The 21475-nt window shown below is 49.8% G+C and overlaps 1 protein-coding gene across 1 annotated transcript; it reads left to right on the plus strand.

The window, feature by feature from the left end:
* Positions 1-869: 869 nt before the first annotated feature.
* MYO1H (myosin IH) lies at positions 870-21241 on the plus strand. The gene is given in 33 exon segments (XM_036393330.2): positions 870-966; positions 969-1033; positions 2053-2211; positions 3316-3431; positions 3754-3952; positions 4377-4457; positions 4873-5052; positions 5407-5505; positions 6108-6221; positions 6542-6613; positions 7292-7411; positions 7709-7776; positions 8109-8214; positions 8731-8811; positions 9104-9195; positions 10531-10625; positions 11102-11148; positions 11330-11410; positions 12057-12162; positions 12771-12888; positions 13153-13266; positions 13559-13635; positions 14111-14179; positions 14758-14842; positions 15321-15480; positions 15859-15942; positions 16386-16479; positions 17000-17055; positions 17531-17666; positions 18443-18510; positions 18961-19058; positions 20346-20445; positions 21014-21241. Coding segments are annotated over 33 exon segments (3246 nt in total). The 5' UTR covers positions 870-884; the 3' UTR covers positions 21038-21241.
* Positions 21242-21475: the final 234 nt, after the last annotated feature.

The raw sequence follows: 21475 nt of genomic DNA on the forward strand, positions 1-21475 counted from the left end.
AGTAGTAGTAGTATCTTTTCTCTCTCCCCCTTCCGTGTTCCTCCCTGAACTGGCAGTGAGCTCTGTCCAGGTGTTGGTTTGAGAAACAAAAATCATCCTTTATTTTGTCTTCCAAACCAATGGAGCCTGAGCTAAGGACAGGCAAAACAAATGGATGAGAGTGGTCACGTGCAGGGGAAGGGGAAAAAGGGATGTTAATATTTAAAGTAAAAGTAGGGAACTTTCTGACAGAAAAGTGATCACAATCAGGTCATTCCCTGGCTAAGGAAAAATGGGGAATTCTGAATCCTGGGGCTGGGGACGGTCAGCAAAGCAAAAAATGGCATTTCTTGTGTGTGAAGTGAGTGCAGGTCTGATTTCTTTATTTGTTATTTAAATAACCTGTTTCAGGCGATCTTTCTCTCTGGAGTGTTGTGGTCTTGTTGCTGCTGAGCATAAATCTCAAAACTCAGCTCACTCTTAGAGACAAATGCAAAGAACAGGCTGGATTAAAATGAGAATAACCTTAAAATTCCTGTTTAAGAACTGATTTTCCTGAGTTTGCCACAGTCATACAGGATACTGTGTGGTTGCGTCCTTTGCTCTTCATTTTTTGCAACCCTGCTCCCAAATCCACTGAGCCCCAATATCCACCAGTGCCTGCAGGCTCATCCCAAAATCCTCCCTCCAGAGTCAGGGCTTGCCAGAGCTCAGCAGGAGCATTCAACTTGCTGCCTATTTCCAATTTGCAAAGCCTCTGCTTTGGAAAAATCAAAATTAAATTTAAAAAAAGGGGGCAGAACCTGCACAAGCAGAGCATCCCTGTCCTTTTAGTGCTTGGTGAAAACCTCACACGCAACCACGAGGTCCTCTTGAGCAGTGGAGCAGCAAAATGGGACAAGGCAATGTCCCTGAGGGCAGGAGGAGAACAGCAAAGGTGCTGGGCTGGTGAGCACGGCCTGGAGCTGCTCTGGCTGCTCAGCCACGTTCCACCTTTAATTTTCCAACCCTGGAACTTTCCAAGGGAGCTCACTCCAAGGCAGTTTACTCCAAGGTAAGCTGCTCCAAATGTACTGAATTCATTTCTGTCCATTTCTGCCTTAGGATAGGAATTTGTCTCTGAACGGGGTAACCCTGGTGTCTGTAAAAACAAAAGGAAACCCTGAAAATCCAACTTTAGCAGAATATTACCACTATATGTGTGATGGAGACGTAATTTGTCATACCATAATTTGTCATACCATAATATGTATGAAATATGTACACAAAAATGCTTATTTTATTTGCTAGCATGAAATTAGTAGCTTGGTTTAGGTAAATAAAAAGCACAGTTTATTTTTATAGCCTGGGAATTGAGCTTGACCCTCAGCAGTGAGAATTTCCCAGATGAATTCAATTTCTACCATGAGGGGTCAGAAATGGAGGGTGCAAGAGGATTTGGTTGTGTCAGGGACAGCCTTTTTTGCACCTCTCAGCCTTTGGAGAGGGATGGGGGATGCTGGGCAGGGTTTAACATCCCCAGGTCCCTCTCTGATCAGTTTTATCAGCAGTGGCCGTGCCTCTCGCTGGCGTATGGGGACATCTGCTGCCAGCACTGAAAGCTGGCTTGGAGCCTGCTGCTGGGAGCACTGGGAATCACATTCTTGTGCTGGGTGGTGCTGTGGGATTCATCTTTTTTGCCTACAGGTCAAACTCCTCGCAGCCTTTTCCAGGGATTCTCCATTTTCATGCCTAGATCTGTATAAAGGAGAAAAACTAAGGGTATTTTTCTGGTGCCTTCCACTGTTTATTCCAACTTTATACATGGAAAATTCTGTCTAGACTGAGTTATTGAGTGTTCAGATCCTGACTGCATCTCCAGGGGTGGGTTTGTCTCAGTTTTATGGAAACTGGGATCTTCCTTCCTGCTCACAGCAGCGAGTCTGGACTGAGAAGAGCCTGGATGGAATTGCCATCCTTGGACAAGCTGGAATAATGATCTCTTGGAATTACCTGTGCAAGGCTGATTTTTGTCCCTGGGAAGGGCCCTCTCTCCCCCTCCTGACCTTGCACCCCACAATCTTTTTGTTGTAGAAGGAGGAGGTGGACGAGAACGGCGAGCCCATCATGGAAGGGGCTCTGATAGCCCGGGACAAGGTCGGGGTGCAGGATTTTGTCCTTCTGGATTCCCACACCAGCGAGGCTGCTTTCCTCAACAACCTTCGCAAGCGCTACCAGGAGAACCTCATCTATGTAAGTGTCCCTGAGGGGGCCTTGTGGCTGCTGAGATGTCCCTGAGGGGGCCATGTGGCTGCAGAAATGTCCCTGAGGGGGCCTTGTGGCTGCTGAGATGTCCCTGAGGGGGCCTTGTGGCTGCTGAGATGTCCCTGAGGTGGCCTTGCTGGTCAGGTCGAGGAGGAAGAGCTGAGTATCCTGTGTGTATCTAACAAGGTGTTGGTAGTGCCCAGCAGAGCGATCACCCAGGAGTAATTTATCTGCTTGAACTCCTGAAAATAAATCTCAGCTTGCTCTGAGTTGCCTTGCAGAGCTTTAAAGGATGTGCAGTAAATAGGGAGGGAATGGAAAAGGGAACGCTGTGATTGAAGGAAGGCAGGACAAGGTTTGTCTGGGAAGGGCTGAGAGGTTTTTTTGTGTGTTGTGTTAACTTTAGTGGGAAAAGGGCCCTGGAAGCACCAAGGGATCCCAAATCCTTGCATTCAAATTGTCAGGCTCTGAGCTTGCTCTCATGGTTCAGCTTTACTCATGACCAAGGGGATTTTGGAAGAAGTTTGGTATCAGTTTGGGAAGAGTTCTTGGTTGGTTTGGTTCTCTCACAACAAGCTCTGTACCAGTTTTGACATTTATTTGTGGATAATGTCCTGAGGTACTTGGCTCCTCCTTTGGGATTTTGGGGTGGAGCAGGTGTCCCTTGGCTCCTCCTTTGGGATTTTGGGGTGAAGCGGGTGTCCCTTGGCTCCTCCTTTGGGATTTTGGGTGGAGCGGGTGTCCCTTGGCTCCTCCTTTGGGATTTTGGGTGGAGCAGGTGTCCCTTGGCTCCTCCTTTGGGTTTTGGGTGGAGCAGGCATCCCTTGGCTCCTCCTTTGGGATTTTGGGGTGGAGCAGGTGTCCCTTGGCTCCTCCTTTGGGATTTTGGGGTGGAGCAGGCATCCCTTGGCTCCTCCTTTGGGATTTTGGGGTGGAGCGGGTGTCCCTTGGCTCCTCCTTTGGGATTTTGGGGTGAAGCAGGCATCCCTTGACTCCTCCTTTGGGATTTTGGGGTGAAGCGGATGTCCCTTGGCTCCTCCTTTGGGATTTTGGGGTGAAGCGGGTGTCCCACTGGGCTCTCTCTCCCTGCAGACCTACATTGGTTCTCTCCTCGTGTCTGTGAACCCCTACCAGGAGCTGGACATTTACACAGTGTCTCAGATGCAGCTTTATCGGGGCGTGAACTTCTTTGAGCTGCCCCCACACCTGTGAGTGTTCCCCTGGCATCTCTGTGGGTATTCCTAATTCAGGATTTCCCTGTAATGCTCTCCTGCCACCACGGGGGTCGTCCACAGTCACAAGGCCTGGTTTTTACTGTCAGGCCTTGAGTCAGGCTCAGGTTTTGAGCCCAGCTTCCACAGTGGGTATCCCTGCCCAGAATGAGATGATCCCTACCATCCCTTCCAACCCGTTTTGGGATTCCATGACCCTGTCCAACACTAAACCAGGAATAAGAACTCTTGGAAACCTTTGCCATTCCTCCTCCTGTGCCATTCCTAATGGATGTTTCCCCTTCTGTGCCTGTCCCAGCTATGCCATAGCTGACAACGCCTACAGGGTGATGTGCAATGAGTTCAACAACCACTTCATCCTCATCTCTGGGGAGAGTGGGGCCGGCAAGACAGAGGCATCCAAGAAGATCCTGCAGTACTATGCAGTCACCTGTCCCACCACAGAGCAGCTCCAGACTGTCCGGGACCGGCTCCTGCTCTCCAACCCCGTCCTCGAGGTGAGAAACCAAAGGAAGACCCAAAAATGCAGTGGGGTTGGAGTTGGTGGCCCCACTGCTCGAGGATTCCCTGCAAATCTGCAGCTCTGAGCAAGAATGGCCAATATTGGCACAGCCTCTGAAAGAATATTTGGGATTTAGTATCATTTAATGTTCGGAAATTGGAATTTGTGGGTTTGATTTGAGGATGGCTGGAAGAAATACAAGAAAATAAAAGAAAACTGCACTGTGCAGCAGTTCCTTAGGGCTAGATAAGAAAAATCAGTAATTGGTTAAGCTGAATTCCACTTTAAAGCTATGCAAATGCATTCGTTTGTATTTTTTTAATCTCACTAAATTCAGTGGGACTTGGCTGAAGCAGCAAGTCTTGGTTACTTGGTCCCAGTGAGGTGGGGAGTGACTTTCCCTCTCTGCTTGCCCCCAGGCTTTTGGGAATGCAAAAACCCTGCGCAACGACAACTCCAGCAGATTTGGGAAGTACATGGACATCCAGTTTGATTTTAAGGTGAGAACAAACTCAGTGGAGCGCTGGGGAAAGGAGCTGTGCCTGAGAAACCTCCTGGATGCTGAGCAGGCAGCCCAGGATTTATTAATTCTTACCCTGCACATTTCTGACCCTGTTTTTGCAGACCTTGCATTTTGCAGGTGAGGTCACTGGTTATCCATCCAGAAAACTTCCAGCCTTGCTGGCAATCCTGGCAGTGCTCCACAGAAAGCTGGTAGAGAGTTTTAAAGCTCAGGTTACTTTTACAGCAAATCCTTGTGCTGTTGCTGGACATTCTTAAACAAAAGGTGGCAGATAAATGACAGCAGGAATTTGGCTTTTCCTGAGCCTGTTCCTCATTCCTGGGAGTAAAGAAACAGCAGTCACGGGGATTATTGATATTTTTGGTGTTGATCTGCCTGCTTTGCTCTGCCAGGGAGCTCCAGTGGGAGGGCACATCCTCAGCTACCTGATTGAGAAATCTCGAGTTGTCCACCAGAACCATGGAGAGAGGAATTTCCATATTTTCTACCAGCTGCTGGAGGGGGCAGACAAGGATCTGCTCGGCTGGCTCGGGCTGGAGCGTAACCCCCAGAAATACACGTACCTCATCCAGGTCAGTGGGAGCTGCAGCTGCTCTGTGGCTCATCAGGAATTGTAGGGATGGAAAATGCAGCTTGGGCAGAAGGTATTCTTACCCTAAAAATAAAGGATGGCTGGAAGATCAAGCTCTGCACAGCTTCAGGCAATTTATGGTGATGCTGTCCACTCTCAGGGGTTTGATTTATTTGGGGTTTCCAGTAGAAACTGAAAGATTTGATCAAAGGAGCCATGCTCAGGATTAATAACAGTGAGAAAACTCACTGAGGGAACTGGCAATGAAAGCAGTGTACCCAGAAGTGTCTGTTTGCTGATAATAAAAGTTCTTTATCAATTAATTGTATTAATTCATCTTTCTTTTGCTGCCCAGGGTCGATGTGCCAAAGTGTTTTCTATCAATGACAAGAATGACTGGAAAATTGTCCGGAAAGCTTTTTCCATCATTGACTTCACTGAAAAAGATATCGAGGTACTGCTGGTGAAAAGGAACTGAGCAAGGGGATTTCAGAGAGGAGGGCACTGCTCTTTTCCTGAAGTGATGGGAGCAGCTGTGGAGACGGGTGAAAGGTGGAACAGGACACACTTTGGGTAGTCAGGACTGGAGGGGCTGACAAGAAACATGGACAGGGACTTTGGACAAGGGCCTGGGGTGGCAGGACAAAGGGGGATGGCTTCCCACTGCCACACAGTAGGTTTGGGTTAGATATTGGGAAGAAATTGGGTCCCTGGCACAGGCTGCCCAGAGAAGTTGTGGCTGCCCCATCCCTGGAAGTGTCCAAGGATGGATGGGGCTTGGAGCAACCTGGGATAGTGGAAGGTGTCCCTGCCCTGGCAGGGGTGGAACTGAATGATCTCTAAGTTCCTTTCCACCCCAAACCACTCTGGGATTCCATGATTCGGTGGGATTGAGGGAGTGGGTGGTGAAGGGCACGATTCCAGGGGTGGCACTGGATCCTCTGGTTCACCTCCTTCAGCCCGGCCAAAATTCTGTTAATTAACGGCGGGAAAGATCAGCACCACCCCACAGGGCTGTGAGAAATCATGTTCTAATGGAATATCTCCCATTATCAGCATCTCTTTGGAATCGTTGCCAGTGTCCTGCACCTTGGGAACATCCAGTTTGAGGAGGACAGCAATGGCCACGCCATCATCCGCGACGGCTCCCAGATCAAGTGGATTTCCAAGGTGCCTCTGCCCAGATGGGCCCAGAATTCCCAGTGCTGGGAGGAAAACCTGAACCTTGCTGGGATTTTCTTATTGGTACAAAATATTTATTCCCAAAAGCACAAGGCTAACTCTAAAAATACCCAGCTCTTCTTGTAAAGCATCTCGAGTTTTCTCCCTGAAATTTCCTTATCTCCTGTGGCTCCAAGAGGGGGGTGGCTGGGGAGGGGGTGGAGGTTGTGCCCTGCTGATCACACAGTGCTGCTTATTTGAACAGGGAGGATTATTATTCCTTATTTCCTGTGGCTGTGCTCTGAGTGCAGATATTTCTCTCCCCGCAGCTCCTCGGTGCTCACCTGTCCATCCTGCACGAAGCTCTCACCCACAGGAAGATTGAAGCCAGATCCGAGGAGGTACCAGGGAGTTCTGTGTGGTCCCAGATTAATCTGGGAGACCCCCAGCTGGGGGGTGGGTGAGGAGCCAGTTCTGAGTGTAAACCAGATCCCTCTGACTGTCCCTCTCCTCCTCCACATCCCTTCTTCCAGCCTGAGACGTTAAACTAGAATATATTGGAGTTTTATTGCTGACTGCAATAAGGCAGGAGCTGGTAAAAAACTGAAACAGGGAATTGTATTTGAGCCAAACAATTTCCCCTTGCCCAGGCCACGGTCCTTCCTGGGAAACTGGGCTGCACAAACAGGGAAAACCACTCTTTGAACATTATATATTTTTATTTTAATAATATAGAAGTAAAACGAGGTCAGAATATTTTCCTGCTTCGTCTAAATTAATACTCACCAAAATGTAGTGCCCCAAACCTGCTGGCAGCTGGGGATACACCAGGCTGAAGGAACACTAGTGGAAAATAAAGCTGTAGGGAAAATCAGGGAATTCCAGAGTGGTTTGGGTTGGAAAGGACCTTAAATGGTCCAATTCTTACCCCCTGCAGGAATGGCTGCAGTCCAGGGGTGGCTGTGCTGTGCTGTGGGACAATGTGGCTGCTTCTCCAAGCCACAGAGGTGACCTGGCTGTGCAGAGGTTTGCTCTGATCCCCATGGTGCTCATCCTCTCTGGGATATCTTTATTTCCAGGTGCTCAGCCCACTGAACGTGGATCTGGCATTCTATGCCCGGGACGCCGTAGCAAAAGCAATTTATGGAAGGACTTTCACTTGGCTGGTCAACAAAATCAATGGCTCTCTTGCCAACAAGGTTGGTTTCTTGTCTGGGGTCCTGAATGCTCCTAAAATGCTGAGCAGTTTCTCCAGAGAGGCCCCACAACCCCCATCACCAAATATCTGGGATGTTGGATAATTGCTGCTGGGACATCCCCCAGCCCTGAGCTGGAAAACCCTTTAGTTACTCCCTGTTAAAGAGTTTTAGCAGTTCATTACCTGCCTTAAAGTGACTTCTCCACTGAGATTTCTCTGAAAGAGAAAGTTTGAAGTTCAGGTGAGAGCAGCCACCTGCAGGGAAGGAGCAATAGCAGAGCAGGGATGTTTTTGACAGGACCCAACTCAGAAAACAGTTATTGGCCTGCTGGATATTTATGGCTTTGAAGTGCTGGACACAAACAGGTAAGGGCTGTTCTGGGGATTTGGGGTGACCTGGGGGTACAGGACATTCCTGCATGAATTTTTGAGAGTGCCCTCAGCCCAGTACAGGGCACTAAAACCTGGGTGCAGGGTTTGCTGGACCTCAGGAAAAGCTTTGCTTTGGGCTGTGGTGCAACAGTGTGGGAGCAAGGGTGGGCTGGTTTGTGTGGGAATGGGGGGTTTGGTCCATGTAAAAATGGGGAATTTGGTCCCTATGGAAATGAGGGCTTGGTCTCTCTATGGAATGGGTGGGGGAAGAAGCAAAAGTGCCCCTGGATCGCATCAAACCTGCTGCTCATTTAACCTCCCTGAAGTTTTGAGCAGTTCTGCATTAATTACTGCAATGAGAAGCTGCAGCAGCTGCTGATTGAGATGACCCTGAAGGCAGAGCAGGAGGAATATGAACTGGAAGGCATTGAGGTAAATTATATTTCACCCTCCCTTTTCCCTTTGAACTGCCATTGCACTGAATGCTTTTGATCACCAGTGTGAAAGTCATCCTGCTTTTTTAGATTGTTGTTGTTCCCATGGGAAGTGTAGGATTTGCAGAGGTCTCTTTCTGTAGCCCTTTTGAAGTGCAATTTAGCCCAGATTTAATTGACATCGTTTAAGGAAGAAGTAGGACCTTCCCCAGAACTCAGATGCTCAGCAGTGACAATGTCCCTGGAGAATGAGGGATTCCAGCAGTGTAAAACATGGAAAGATGGAGAGGATTTATGTAGAGAACAAGAGGATGGTGTGGGCTGCTGGGAGCAGGAGAACTCTGGAGTGGGACTGTGGATCACTGTGCTGTCACCTTTTCCCTCAGTGGATCCTAAATCACACCACTCATTTCAGTGAGATCTGAGGCTGTATCTTATTTAAGTTCCAAAGAACTTTAAAAATTGCAAACAAAAGTCTTAATCTAAAATTTTTCTTCCTTTTTCCCTTTTCCAGTGGGAACCAATCCCATATTTTAACAACAAAATAATCTGTGACTTGGTTGAGCAGAAGCACAAAGGAATAATCTCCATCCTGGTAAGAACAGAGTTTGCACTAAATTAAAATGCAGGCCTGTGCCTTGCTGTAATCACATTTTACCCTCTAATTATGGGATGGGTCTGTGTTATCCAGAACATCAACACAGATTCCTGTAACAAACCCAGAGGATGAGGCAGAGGATCCAATTTCGGGGGGAGTTAAAGGTGGGGGATGTTCTGCTTCCCCCGCAATGGAGCTTTGGGTTTCTGGGGCAGAGTTGCCCTAAATGTTGTTGTTGAGGAGGGAATATGAGCTCAGAGCAGCTCTGATCCAGTGTCTGCTGTTGCAGGATGAGGAGTGCCTACGGCCTGGGGAAGCCACTGATTTGAGCTTCTTGGAAAAGCTGGAAGAGAAAGTAGGAGACCATGCCCACTTCGTGACGTATGCATTTACCCTCTGTATCCTATCCCAGACCCTTCCCATCCCAAATCCATGCCAGGGCTGGGGAGGGAACAATCTCTGCCTTGTCCCAGAGGGAATCAAAGAGCCCGTCCCGTGTCTGATGTTGGAAATCTCCACTGGTGCATCCGGGGTGCTGGGAGGTGTGAGCAGGGCTCTGTCTCTTCACTGCTCTGATGCTGAGCTCTGAGTCTGTCATTCCACACCAAAATCAGGGGATTTTAACCCAGGATTTTAGCCCAGGAAGGTTAAATGGCTTTGGCCATAGATGGCTTTGGTCCCCAGGGACTCCAGGAAAAGCTGAAGATGTTGTGACAAGGAGCCAAATGCCTGAAGCTGAGGGGGGATATGTAAATATTTACACCCATCTTGTTCTGTGTGAGCTTGGAGTACGAAGAGGAGAGAAAACGCTTGTGCTCCTCTCCCCCAGATGAGTGACATTTTGGTTCATACTCCATTTGGAGGGGGTTTGGATCCCGTTTTGGTGGCAGCTGAGTGCGTTGGCGCCGAGCTGTGCTGGCACTTCCCTGCAGGAGCTGCTGAAGGGCTGTGACAAGTCATCAATTGAGAGTCACAGTGCTGAGCTGTCACTGTTCCTGCAGCTCTGAACTCCACCACAGCCAAGTGGAAAATTTGTAGCCAACTTCCTTGTCACCACAATGTGCCTTAATGCTGTTCTGCCTGATTAAAAGCTTTAAATAGAAGTGCTGGAGCTACTTCCACGGGATCTGCTCTTGGAAGGAGCTTTGATACACGAACGTGCTGTTGTGACACTCAGCTCTGCTGTTTGTGACTGCTTACAAAGCTGAAAATTCAGCTGTGAAGTTGCTCTTTTTTTTTTCTTGTTTGGTTCCTTTTTTTCCCCCCAGGAATCCTTGCTTTCTGAAATATTCCTGCTATTCTTGAACATTTGGGATTCTTTCGTTGTATTTGGGTTCTTGCTCTAGGGCAAAAATGTCTGAAATCCTTTCCCCCCTGGGTTTGCTTTGGGGTTGAGGAAGCTGGTGGTTTTTTCCCCCCACATAAGCAGTAAAAATGTATTTAAATGGATGTTATGGAAGAAATAGAAATGCTTCTGGAATGGGTGATCACTGCCAAATGGCCATGAGTAGATCCCAGACATCCTGAGGAGTTTATGGGAGCTGCCAGCAGGGAGAGATGAAGGTCTGCTCAAAGGCCATAACTCCACAGTCAGAGCCCCATCAATAGGATCAAACACCACCTTTCCAGCTCTCCCCCAGCTGTGGCTGTCCCCAAGCTGAGGGAATCTCTTTGCTGCTCTTTCTCCTGGTGTTCTGTTGGGTTTTCCCCCGGCAGGCGCAAGCTGGCGGATCAGAAGACGCGGAAATCGATCGACTGGGTGGATTTCCGCCTCCTCCACTACGCTGGAGAGGTCACCTACTGTGCTGTGGGTGAGTGAGAGTGGCCAGGCTGGAGCTCCTGAGCTGCTGTGGGTGAGTGGGAATGGCCAGGCTGGAGCTCCTGAGCTGCTGTGGGTGAGTGGGAATGGCCAGGCTGGAGCTCCTGAACTGCTGTGGGTGAGTGGGAATGGCCAGGCTGGAGCTCCTGAGCTCCTTGAACTGCTGTGGGTGAGTGGGAATGGCCAGGCTGGAGCTCCTGAGCTGCTGTGGGTGAGTGGGAATGGCCAGGCTGGAGCTCCTGAGCTGCTGTGCGTGAGTGGGAATGGCCAGGCTGGAGCTCCTGAGCTCCTTGAACTGCTGTGGGTGATGGTGACTTGATGGGCAGAGGAATTACAAATTACCTGCCCTCTGCAGGCACTGACCTGCAAGTCTTAAATAATGTGGCTGCAGTGAGAATTTTGAGGATGTGAATGTTCCTGTTTTCTTTTTTATTTTCTTTTAATTCATTTTTTTTTTTTTGTTTTCAGGATTTCTGGAGAAGAATAATGATCTGCTGTACAGAAACCTGAAGGAGGTAAGCACAAAAAAGGGATGCTGCTCTTTTACATCACCTGCTTGGTGCAGAAGATTTATTTACTCTCTGTAGCAAACAAAGACATCCTTTTCTCTTCAGCACTGATCTTTAGGGCTGTACTGCTCCCAGGAGGAGTAGAAGGGCTGCTCAATAGGTCAGCTTTTATCTCCTCCTGTTTTAGGTGCTGTGCAACTCCAAGAACAGCATCATCAGGGATTGTTTCCTCCTGTCAGAGCTGGACAACAGGAGGAGACCAGAGACTGTGAGTTCTGTCTTTAATCTTAATTCTGAATATCATCTCAGCTCCCCAGGCCTTGGTTTAATCACTGATCCCTTCCTCAGTCCTGATGGCCATAAACTAAAACACAACATAAACTAAAACATGACAAGGCCTCAACCTGAGGAAGAGCTTTCCATGGAGCTGCCCAGGGAGGGCCTGGAGTCATTCCAAACCCACCTGGACACATTCCTGTGTCACCTGCTTTGGGTGACCCTGCCTTGCTAGGGGCTTGGACTGGGTGATCTCCAGAGGGCCTTTCCCACCCTATAAATTGTGGGATTTTGGGATTCCTGCACTTGGTGGATGGTTTTGCTGCCATCCACCCCTGAGAGCTCCCTGGCAGAGGAACAGTGGTGCTGCTGAGACAGCAGCCAGCAAAGTCACATCCCACAGCACATCCCCCAAGGAGCTGAAGGGCTGCCTGCTATGTCCAGATGAGTCCAGCTGCATGGCCAGGGCTCAAATGCTCCAGCTCAGCACTGACACAACTGACCACGCTCCAAAAACTCCAGGCTACCAATGCACCATCAGCTTTTGCTTCCAGGGTTAAGCTGGATGCAGGGAGTCAATTTCCCTCCCTGCAGGGAGGAGTTCCAGAGCTCAGGAAGTCCTTTTGATGCTGTCTTAGGTTGCAACCCAGTTCAAGAACAGCCTGACGAGCCTGATCGAGATCCTGATGTCCAAGGAGCCCTCGTACATCCGCTGCATCAAACCCAATGAGAACAAGGAGCCTGGTGAGGCTGGGCCTGGAGGCTCTGCTGACTCCAAGGAGTGGGCAGAGGGATTTCTTTGGAGCAGGGTGCAGTGTGTGTATGTTGTGGAGATGTGTGGGAACCCAGGAAATTCCTCTGGCTGCCCTGGAGGACTCGAGACCCTGCCAGGGGGCTCAGAGACCTTGGCACAAAGCCCAAGACCCCTGTGCCTTTGATTTAGCCCTTGGAAAAAACAATTACCAACCTTTACATGAAGGGTTACAAGCCATGACAGTTTAAGTAGAATGATAGTGAATTTATCACTGGGTGAAAAAGTAGATTTTGGGGTTTTTAGAATGGGGGTTCAGGAGGCAAAATGGAGGGATCTGGGCATGTCCAGCCTTTCTCCTTCTTCTTCTTGGCCTCCATCTTCTGCTGTGATGTTGGCACTTTTAGATTGGTTAGGAGTAGAAGCTCACTGTCTAACATAGGTGATAGGTATTGGGAAGTAAACACTGTTCAAGCTGGCAGCAAATTTGTCCCCATGGGTAATTGGGGATTTGGTTCCTTCCTGATTTCCCCCAGCACATGGGGATGTGGGTGAGCTTCCCCAGGCAGAACTGACCAGTGGAGGTGTGCTCTTACTGCAGGGAAGTTTGATGATTTCCTGATCCGACACCAGGTGAAGTACCTGGGGCTGATGGAGCACCTGCGGGTGAGGCGCGCCGGCTTCGCCTACCGGCGCAAGTACGAGCTCTTCCTGCAAAGGTGAGGGGGCTGCCTCCCCTCTGGCCAGGTAATCCCGCCCTCCTGAGGGCTGCAGAGCAAGCAAAACTCCAGTCCCAGTAGTGAGAGTTGTCAGCAGAACCCCTTCTGCTTCAAAAATGTCCTTTGCCTGTTGTTGTCTGCATCGTTTTGATCTGCTTTGGCATCTCCCGCCTTGAGTGAAGCAGAGGGAGTTTCAGGGGTGGTTTCAGGAAGGATTTCTTCAAACTTCAGGTTGTTTGCATTGATGTCCTGCTGATCTTTCAGGTACAAAAGTCTCTGCCCAGCTACCTGGCCACACTGGCATGGGCCAGCAGCAGAGGGTGTGGAGAGGCTCATCAAACACATTGGTTACAAGCCTGAGGAGTACAAATTAGGAAGGTAAGTTCCTTGCTCTGGCTGCTCAGTGTTTGCTGTCCTGTCTGTGACAGGAGGAAGGAGAGAGATAAAACCCCCGATGCACAAATTTCCTCATTATTTTTACCTATTTCCATGGGAGCTTCAATCCAACCTCATTTCTTCCATTTCTGTGTTAGGGCTCCAGCTTCTCCTGCTTCCCTGGGCAGTCCAAGGCAGCTCAGGCTTGAGTGGCATTACAGCTGTTTGGGGGGCTCTGAGCCTGCTCAGGAAGGATGGCTCACCATGGATAACCTGCTCCTGGTCTCTTTTTCAGAACCAAAATATTCATCCGTTTCCCAAAGACCCTGTTTGCCACAGAAGATGCCTTTGAGTACAGAAAGCACCTGCTGAGTAAGGTTCCAGTTCCCTTGGCCTGGGACCTTCTTCCTGGCTCTGGCTTGGGTGGGGCTTGGAGCAACCTGGGATGGTGGAAGGTGTCCCAGCCCATGGCAGGGATGGAGTGGGGTGGGCTTTAAGGTCTCTCCCAAGCCTGGTCTGCCTAGCTCTCAGAATTTATGGAAAACTCAGTAATGTTGCTCCAGGCTGGGGGGAAATCCCTTGAATTGTGTATTTGTGGCTCCTTTGGAGCTCTTCAGTCCTATGAGTACCTCCCTGTCCGTGCCCAGATGCACCAAGTGCCTTTCCCTTGGGACTGGTGTCTCTTCTGTCTCATCCTAGGGGTTCCTTGAGCAGCAGAACTGGAGGGCATGGTGCCCACAGGGGCTGCTTCTGGTCCCCTCTGTCCCCTGTGCCATGGAGGGCAGGAGCTCAGCTCCTCACCCCCCTGACCCTGCAGGTGCCAGTGATGTCTCTGCCTTCTTTCCAGTTTCAAGACTCCAGGCCAAATACAAAGGATTCCTTGGGAAAAGAGCCTACCAGAAGAAGAGGAAAGCAGGTACAGGCTCTGCAGTGGGGGATTCTCTCAGGGCTGGGGGCTTTCCCCAGGGCCTGGAGCCTTGGGAGGTCCCAGATCCGTGGTTCTGTGGCAGCACTTGGGGTTGTTGGGGTCACAGGAGGTGGCAGCTGCACCCAGAGCATTCCCAGATCTTTTCCAGAGGTTCCTTTGGTTCTGTTTGGATCCTCACACCACGAGCTGCTCTTGGCTCAGCTGTGGGAGCAGCTCTGAGCAGCAGCAGCAGCTTCTGTCACACACTGGGGACATTCTGGGGTACCTGGGGGTTGATCCTCAGCTGCTGAGGGAAAAACCCCTCTTATCACAGCAGGCTGATGTAAAGTGCAGGCTCAAAGCAGCTTTCTGGGCTGTGGGCAGGGACAGCAGGAGGCAGAGCAGGGACAAGGGCTGGCCTTGCTGCTCAGCCCCACAGCACAGTGGAACTTGATCCACCACGGAGAAGAAAAACATTCCAAACTTGCTGTTCCCACCAGCCGGCTTTTAGAGCTGCAAAATAACCAGTTTTAGCTCCTGCTGGGCGAATGGGAAGGCCAAAGCCCAGGACTGGTTCCCTCTTGCAGCAATCAAGCTGGAGGCCTGCTGGAGAGGAGCCCTGGCACGGAGGGCAGCCAAGAAGAGGACGTGGGCAGTGCAGACCATCAGGAAGTAACTGTCCCAACCATATTGCCCAGCCACAGACTCCCACAATGGTTTGGGTTGGAAGGGACCTCAAAGCCCATCCAGTTCCCCCACCCTGCCAAGGGGACACCTCCCACTGTCCCAGGCTGCTCCAAGCCCTGTCCAGCCTGGCCTGTGACACTTGCAGGGATCCAGGGGCAGCCACAGCTCCTCTGGGAACCTGTGCCAGGGCCTCACCACCCTCACAGGGAAGAATTTCCTCGTAATTTTTCTCATTCCCTCTCCACTCCCCTAAACCCAGCTCCTGAGCTGATTCCTCCTGAGCTCCAAAGCGCTGTGGTTTGGCCAACAGAACTTGGTAAAAACCTGTTAATATTTAGAATATTCTAAAGCTTGAGATTTCCATGGCTGACCCTCAGTGTACCTGAGCTAACACCAGTGATCCTTAGCCTGTCCCTCCCCTCATTTCCATGGATTTCTGGAGGTCACAGGATATTTTCTGTAGGTTCATAATCGGCTTCATCAATCGGAAGAAACCCCTCTGTGAAGAGAACAGGGACTTTGTGAGGCTTTCACAGTACCACTACCTGATGAAGCTCCGAGACCACCTCCCAAAAAATGTCTTGGACAAGAGCTGGCTCAAGCCTCCCTCCATCCTGGAAGAGGTGAGGGGTCCTGGAGGCTTTGGGAGATGTGGAGGTGGCCCATGTTTGGTGGCCATGTGTGTGCACATTCCAGGTGGGAGAAAATGATCTGCTGCTGGCTCATCCTCTGTTCAGAGCCTTTGGAAAACCCCAAGATCTGCTGTGTTTGGGTGGGAATGGGTGGAATAGCACAGTGGTTGGTCCTTGCAAGAGAAATGATGAAGCTCCCTGTTGGTTTAAACAATAAAAAGGGAAAATGCACTGACAGTAGAGTGAATTTACAAGCCCTAATAAACACAAAATTAACCCCATGGGGTTCTAGGCTCATGGCACAGGCAGAGCTGTTTGTACAACTTCCCTACTTTATTTTTTCCTGATTTTTTTTTTTTTTTAATGCAGACATCCGAGATGCTCCAGAAAATCTGCGTGAGGAACCTGGTGAGGAAATACTGCCGAGGGCTCAGTGCTGAGAGGAAAGTGCAGGTAACAACCCCTGGAATGCAAATGTGGCAGTTCAAACAGGTGTGATCCCTGAGGATCACCTGGGACACAGGCAGCACCTTCTGATCCTGCTGCTCCAGTCAGTCCTTCAGGGATAAGAGCAAACTCCTCATCATAGGAGAGCAAACTCCTGGAGCCAGGTGTCCCTCATGATGGAGAGAGCAGACAGGTGGAGCTTAATTTAATGGCATGAAATCTGCTCTGCATAGAATTGGAAAAGATCCATAAATACCAAAGATCTGTAGGATTTTCCCAGAATAACCCAAAGGTGCCAGGAGAAAAGCAGCACAATTCCAAGATTCCATGAGTCAGGCAGGCAGCGTATGAGCAGAAGGATGCTGTGGGAGTGGCAGTGTTTGCATTGTCCCTGCTGGTGTTCCCTGTGGTGGAATTCTGAGGGTCAAGGCTGTTCCTTCTCCCATCAGCTGCAGCAGAAGGTGGTGACCAGTGCTGTTTTCAGTGGGAAGAAGGAGGGGTACCTGGAGAGCCTCAGCCAGCCCTTCCTGGAGACCCGCCTGAGTGAGTGCAGCAAACCCCTGCAGGCCTCAGCCACGTCTTCCTGGCTCTGGAAATTCCTGCTTAACCAAACAGACTCTCTTTTCCCAAGAGAAATTCCCTCCTGGCAGAGGCAGCATCACCTGCCAGTGGAGTTCCTCCCTGTCACATCGAGTGACATCACTGCTGGGTTGTTTTCAAACTGGGGGTACTGGGATCCCTCTGGGACAGAAAGCCACAAACCTGAGCAGAATTCCATGGGAGCTGGGATGGACCAGGGTCTGAACCAACAGCAGACCCAAAACCAGGCAGAAACTCCCGGTGTGAATTTACTTGTCAGGCAGGAAAAGTCACCAAAATGGGTCTGGGAGCAGCTGGAGGTGACCGCCCTCAGTTTGGAAGGGAGCATTCCAAGGGGGAAAAGCCAGTTGGGATGAAGACAGCTGAACCAGCACTCTGGAGTTTGCTGGGGAGTGGGGAGTGTCTGTCTGGGGCTGTGGCTCTGGCACCCACACCCAGTTTGTTTTTATGGTTTGCTCCTCAGAAGAGAATGACCTAAACCCCAAAGTGCTGCAGCTCATCCGTGGGGAGAACATCAAGGTAAGGGAAGGACAGAACTCTTGGAATTACATTCACTGGAGTCCTGGAGCTGGTTGCTCACTCAGGGACTGGTGAAGAGCAGCAGAGCCACCATTTCCTTGCTTCTAAATTTGAGACAGGTCTCAAAATAATTGAGAAAAATAACTGAAATAATTGAAAACCTAATTAAGAGTTACTTAAGATTCCTTTTAATGAAAGCTTAAAGAACATTCCTAGCCCTGTCCAGGGGAGGAGCAGAGCTGGAGTGTCCCTGCACTTCCCATGGTTATGGCATAGAGGGCACAGGGACCCCATCATTCCCAGGATTCTGCCTCCTGAATTTCCCAGTGTAGGGAATCCAGATCCCTGTGAGCTCAGACCTGCACTCCACGGGCAGAGCTGCCCCTCTCTGAGCTGCTTCCAGCCAGGAAAATCCAAACCCCTGGATCAGGAGCTTGCAGGGGTGGAAATGCTGATTCCAGCTCGCTGTTTTCAGTATGTGACCCCCGTGGTGAAATACGACAGGAATGGGTTCAAGGCGCGGGAGCGGCTCCTGGTGCTCACCCAGAGCTCAGCCTACGTGGTGGAGATGGCCAAGATCAAACAGAAAATCGAGTATTCCACCCTGAAAGGTACCTCTGGGAGTCGCTGTCCAAGGCTGGATTGGGACTAGGAGCAACCTGGACTAGTGGGATAGGGTGGAATGGGATGATCCTAAATGTTCCTTCCAACCCAAACCATTCCGTGATGGTTCTGTGGGTTGTTGTGGGGATTCCTGTCCTGCCAGGCATCCTTTAGGAAGGATGACATTCTGAAACTTTGTCTTGCAAAGATATTGGAATGATCTGTCCCTCTTTTCCTGGGGACTGGACAAAGCCTTGAAGGATGATTTTATGAGTAAGAGTTCCTTGAAATGTTTAAATGCAGGAGGACGTCACTTTCTGCTGACACAGAGAGGAGAAAAAATAACCCAAACCTTTCCTAGCCTGGTTTGTGGGTATTTTTTAATCCTGGCACTGTTGGAACTACAGTTCAGGGGTAGAATGGATCCTTTCCCCTCTCCTGTTACCAAAACCAAGGCACCAGGGAAAGGTTTGGGGCAAACAGCTCATGCAGGGGTTTAAATCACCACTGTTGGAATTGTGCTATGGACAATGGGTGACATAAAGGGACCTTCAGAAGATATTTTGAAAATTCAGATTAATTAATCAATCTAAGTAGGAGCTTTGTGTGTTTTGCTCTAAGAATGGGAATATCCTTCATTCTAAGGAAGGACAGAGCCCTCCTTCAGGAATGTGATTTCCCCTTTAACCATGTGGAGCTGGAGTTGCTTCTCCTGGGGGAAGCAGCTGAGGGTGGTGTGGAGCTGGGTTTGGTGTTTTCCTTTAAATTTGGGCTTCTTTTGAAGGGATCTCCACCAGTAACCTGAGTGATGGGATCGTGGTCATTCATGTTCCTGAGGACAACAAGCAGAAGGTAGGAAATGGGGATGGTGGCTCCAGTGAGGCCATGGGGCTGATGCCTCCAATACCATCCTATGAACTCCTGGAATGACACAATTCCTGGTGTTTATTCAGTGTGTAATCAGCCAGGCCTTTACATCCTTGCTGTCTCAACGTGAAAACTTTCACTTGGAATCCCAGCCTGCCAGGGAGTGGTGGAGAATGAGAAGATCCCCCCTGAGCCTCCTTTTCTCCAGGCTGAGCTCCCCAGCTCCCTCAGCCCTTCCTGGTGTGGCTGATTCTCCATCCCCTTCTCTGGACACGCTCCTTCCTTATTTCAGACCAAATAAATCCTAAATAATCCCTGGAGAGGGTGTTTAAATCGGTCACTTCTGCCTGGTAGTCATTCCAAAGGAATTTCTCTGCACCATCAGGTGCTGGGGTGATGCCAGGTGACTTTATCCCTCTTTTTTGTTGTTTCCAGGGAGATGTGATCCTGCAGTGTGAGCACATCTTTGAGACAGTGACCAAGCTCTGCATATTGGCCAACAAGCAAAGCGTTGTTAAAGTGGTGAAGGGAAGGTAAGGAAGGCAGGAAGGTGGATGGGTAGCACTGGGCAGGCTCAGTTTTATGGGAAAACCTTTTAGGCCTGGACTAGGTCAAGACTGTTGAATCACCCCAGCAGACAGTGCCCAGAGCTGTGCAGCACCATCTCTGTTTTTGTGACTTTCAGAGGCACAGGGAGATGAAATGGGATGCACTGAGATAAAATGTATTAAAAATCGTTCCAAAGAGTCCTTGTACCTTGCTGGGGGTGCTGCTCTGCTCTGACAGCTGCCCATGCCCCACCTGCCCAAACCCAACCTATTTCTAGGTGATTTTATTTTAAACCCACTTTTTTTTTTTCAGTTTTCTGATGTGACCTGGGCATGAGGTCATGGCTTTAGTGGTTCCACAGGGGATCCCATTAGCCTCAGGAAAGCCAGCTGGGAAGCTGTGGGTCACATCAGGACAAATGCTCCTCTCCCAGACAGATTGAGGAGGCCCAAAATGTGATTCCTCCCAGTGCTCCTGGCAGGTGGATGCAGCCCATGTCTCCAGCCTCTCTGAGAATTGGAGCTGGCAGGTGAAACCTGCAATTCTGCTCCAGCTTTTCAGCCTGGCCTTTGCATTTCAGCTCTAATTAGATTTGGTGTGCTCAGTGCTTTCCTCCAGGTCAGATCTGCTTAGCTTCCAGTGCTTAATTGCACCAAGAAGACTCAAAAAGCCTGGGCTGGGCAGCCTTGTTCCATTCATCAACCCCTTGGGCTCGCTGGGATAATGCAATTGTTTAGGAAATTCACCTAAGCTGGAGGCTCTGATCTGCTCCTCTAACGAGATTTGCCCAGGGAACAGAAATAAAGGGGGTTTGGAGCAAAGCCTCTTGTGGGAAGAGCACTCCAGGGGCTATGGTGGTGTTCACAGGGTCCCAGGACAAGGGAAGAGATGAGAATCTTGACTCCATGTTTCAGAAGGTTGATTTATTTTTTTATTATATATATTATATTAAAATGATATATTAAAGCTATACTAAAAGAATAGAAGAAGTGATTTCATCAGAAGGCTAGCAAAGCAATAGAAAAGGAATGGAATGATAATAAAATCTTGTGACCGACCAGAGAGTCCAAGACAGCTGGGCTGTGATTGGCCATTAATTAAAAACAACCACACGAGACCAATCCACAGATGCACCTGTTGCATTCCACAGCAGCAGATAACCATTGTTTACACTTCGTTTCTGAGGCCTCTCAGCTTCTCAAGAGAAAAAATCCAAAGGAAAGGATTTTTCATAAAATCTGTCCATGACAAGGGCCCTCCTGTGCTTCCAGCCTCCGGTTCCGCGTGGGCTCCGGGAAGGAGGGGACCATGGTGTTCACCGTGGGGCCAGAGCCTCAGGTCTTCAAGGACAAAACTGGACAGCTGACAGTGGTAAGGCCTCAGCTGAGCACAGGGAGCCACCTGGTGCTTCCCCCTTTGGATCTCCACCTGCAGAGAGCACAGCCCCCCCTTCCTGGGAGTCCAGGAGGGCCTGAGTGCCCTCCCAAAGCAGGAGGTGACCACCCCGTCAGTGTCACCTGCAGGAGGTGATCCAAGACAGGGCTGGGAGCTGCAGGTCCAGGGATTGTGCAGGAATTGGCCCGGGATGGGGGGCAGCAAGGCTGGTTCCTGGTGGGGGCACTCAGAGAATTTAGTCTGACCCAAACTCAATGTGAACCAGCAAAATGAGGCCTCAGGGGATGTTTTCCACCTCCCTCAACCAAGTTATGCCTGAAGTGAGTTGGGGGATGGAGGGAAGGCACTTCTTGTCACCCAAGCAGGTCCTCTGAGGAGCTGACAGCTCCAAGGAAGAATTCCAAGTGGAGTTCTCCATCCTGCAGAGGAGATGGAGGGAATTGTCTCTATCTACCAATGGGCAAATAGAAACTCCACCACCACCTCTCTTCCCAGGCACTTTGAGAATTCCTGATTTAATGGCTCCTTCCTCTTCTCCTCCCAGGTGTCAACCCCAAAAAAGTCTTGATGAGAACCCGTTGCTGTTCCCTTGGCTGGGAACAGAAAGGAGCCTGCAGGATGGGACCAGCCCTCACATCTCCCCTGGAATCTCTGATGCCACAGGGCTGCTGTGATTTGAGAGTTTGTTTGCATCTTTTAGGCTCTTTTTTTTTATAGCTTAAAACTATTCAACTATAGATAAATAAAATCCCTGATGTTGCTATAACGTTCCCAGTAGGAGACGCTCATTACATGGTCACAGGGACGTTTATCCCCAAAGTTCCAAGGTAAAAATCTCCATCTCTGAGAGGTCAGGAAGGATTAGGACAGAAGCCAAAAGGCTTTTCTTGCTGTAATTTGACTCACTACTCAGGAGCACTGCAAGAAGTGCAGAGCAGTATTAACCCTGGTCTAAAAACAATTTTTCTCAAGGCAGAGTGACCAGAGAGAATCCCAACAGCTGGGC

This window comes from Molothrus ater, chromosome 18, assembly GCF_012460135.2.
Source record: "Molothrus ater isolate BHLD 08-10-18 breed brown headed cowbird chromosome 18, BPBGC_Mater_1.1, whole genome shotgun sequence".
In the NCBI taxonomy this organism is placed as follows: Eukaryota; Metazoa; Chordata; class Aves; order Passeriformes; family Icteridae; genus Molothrus; species Molothrus ater.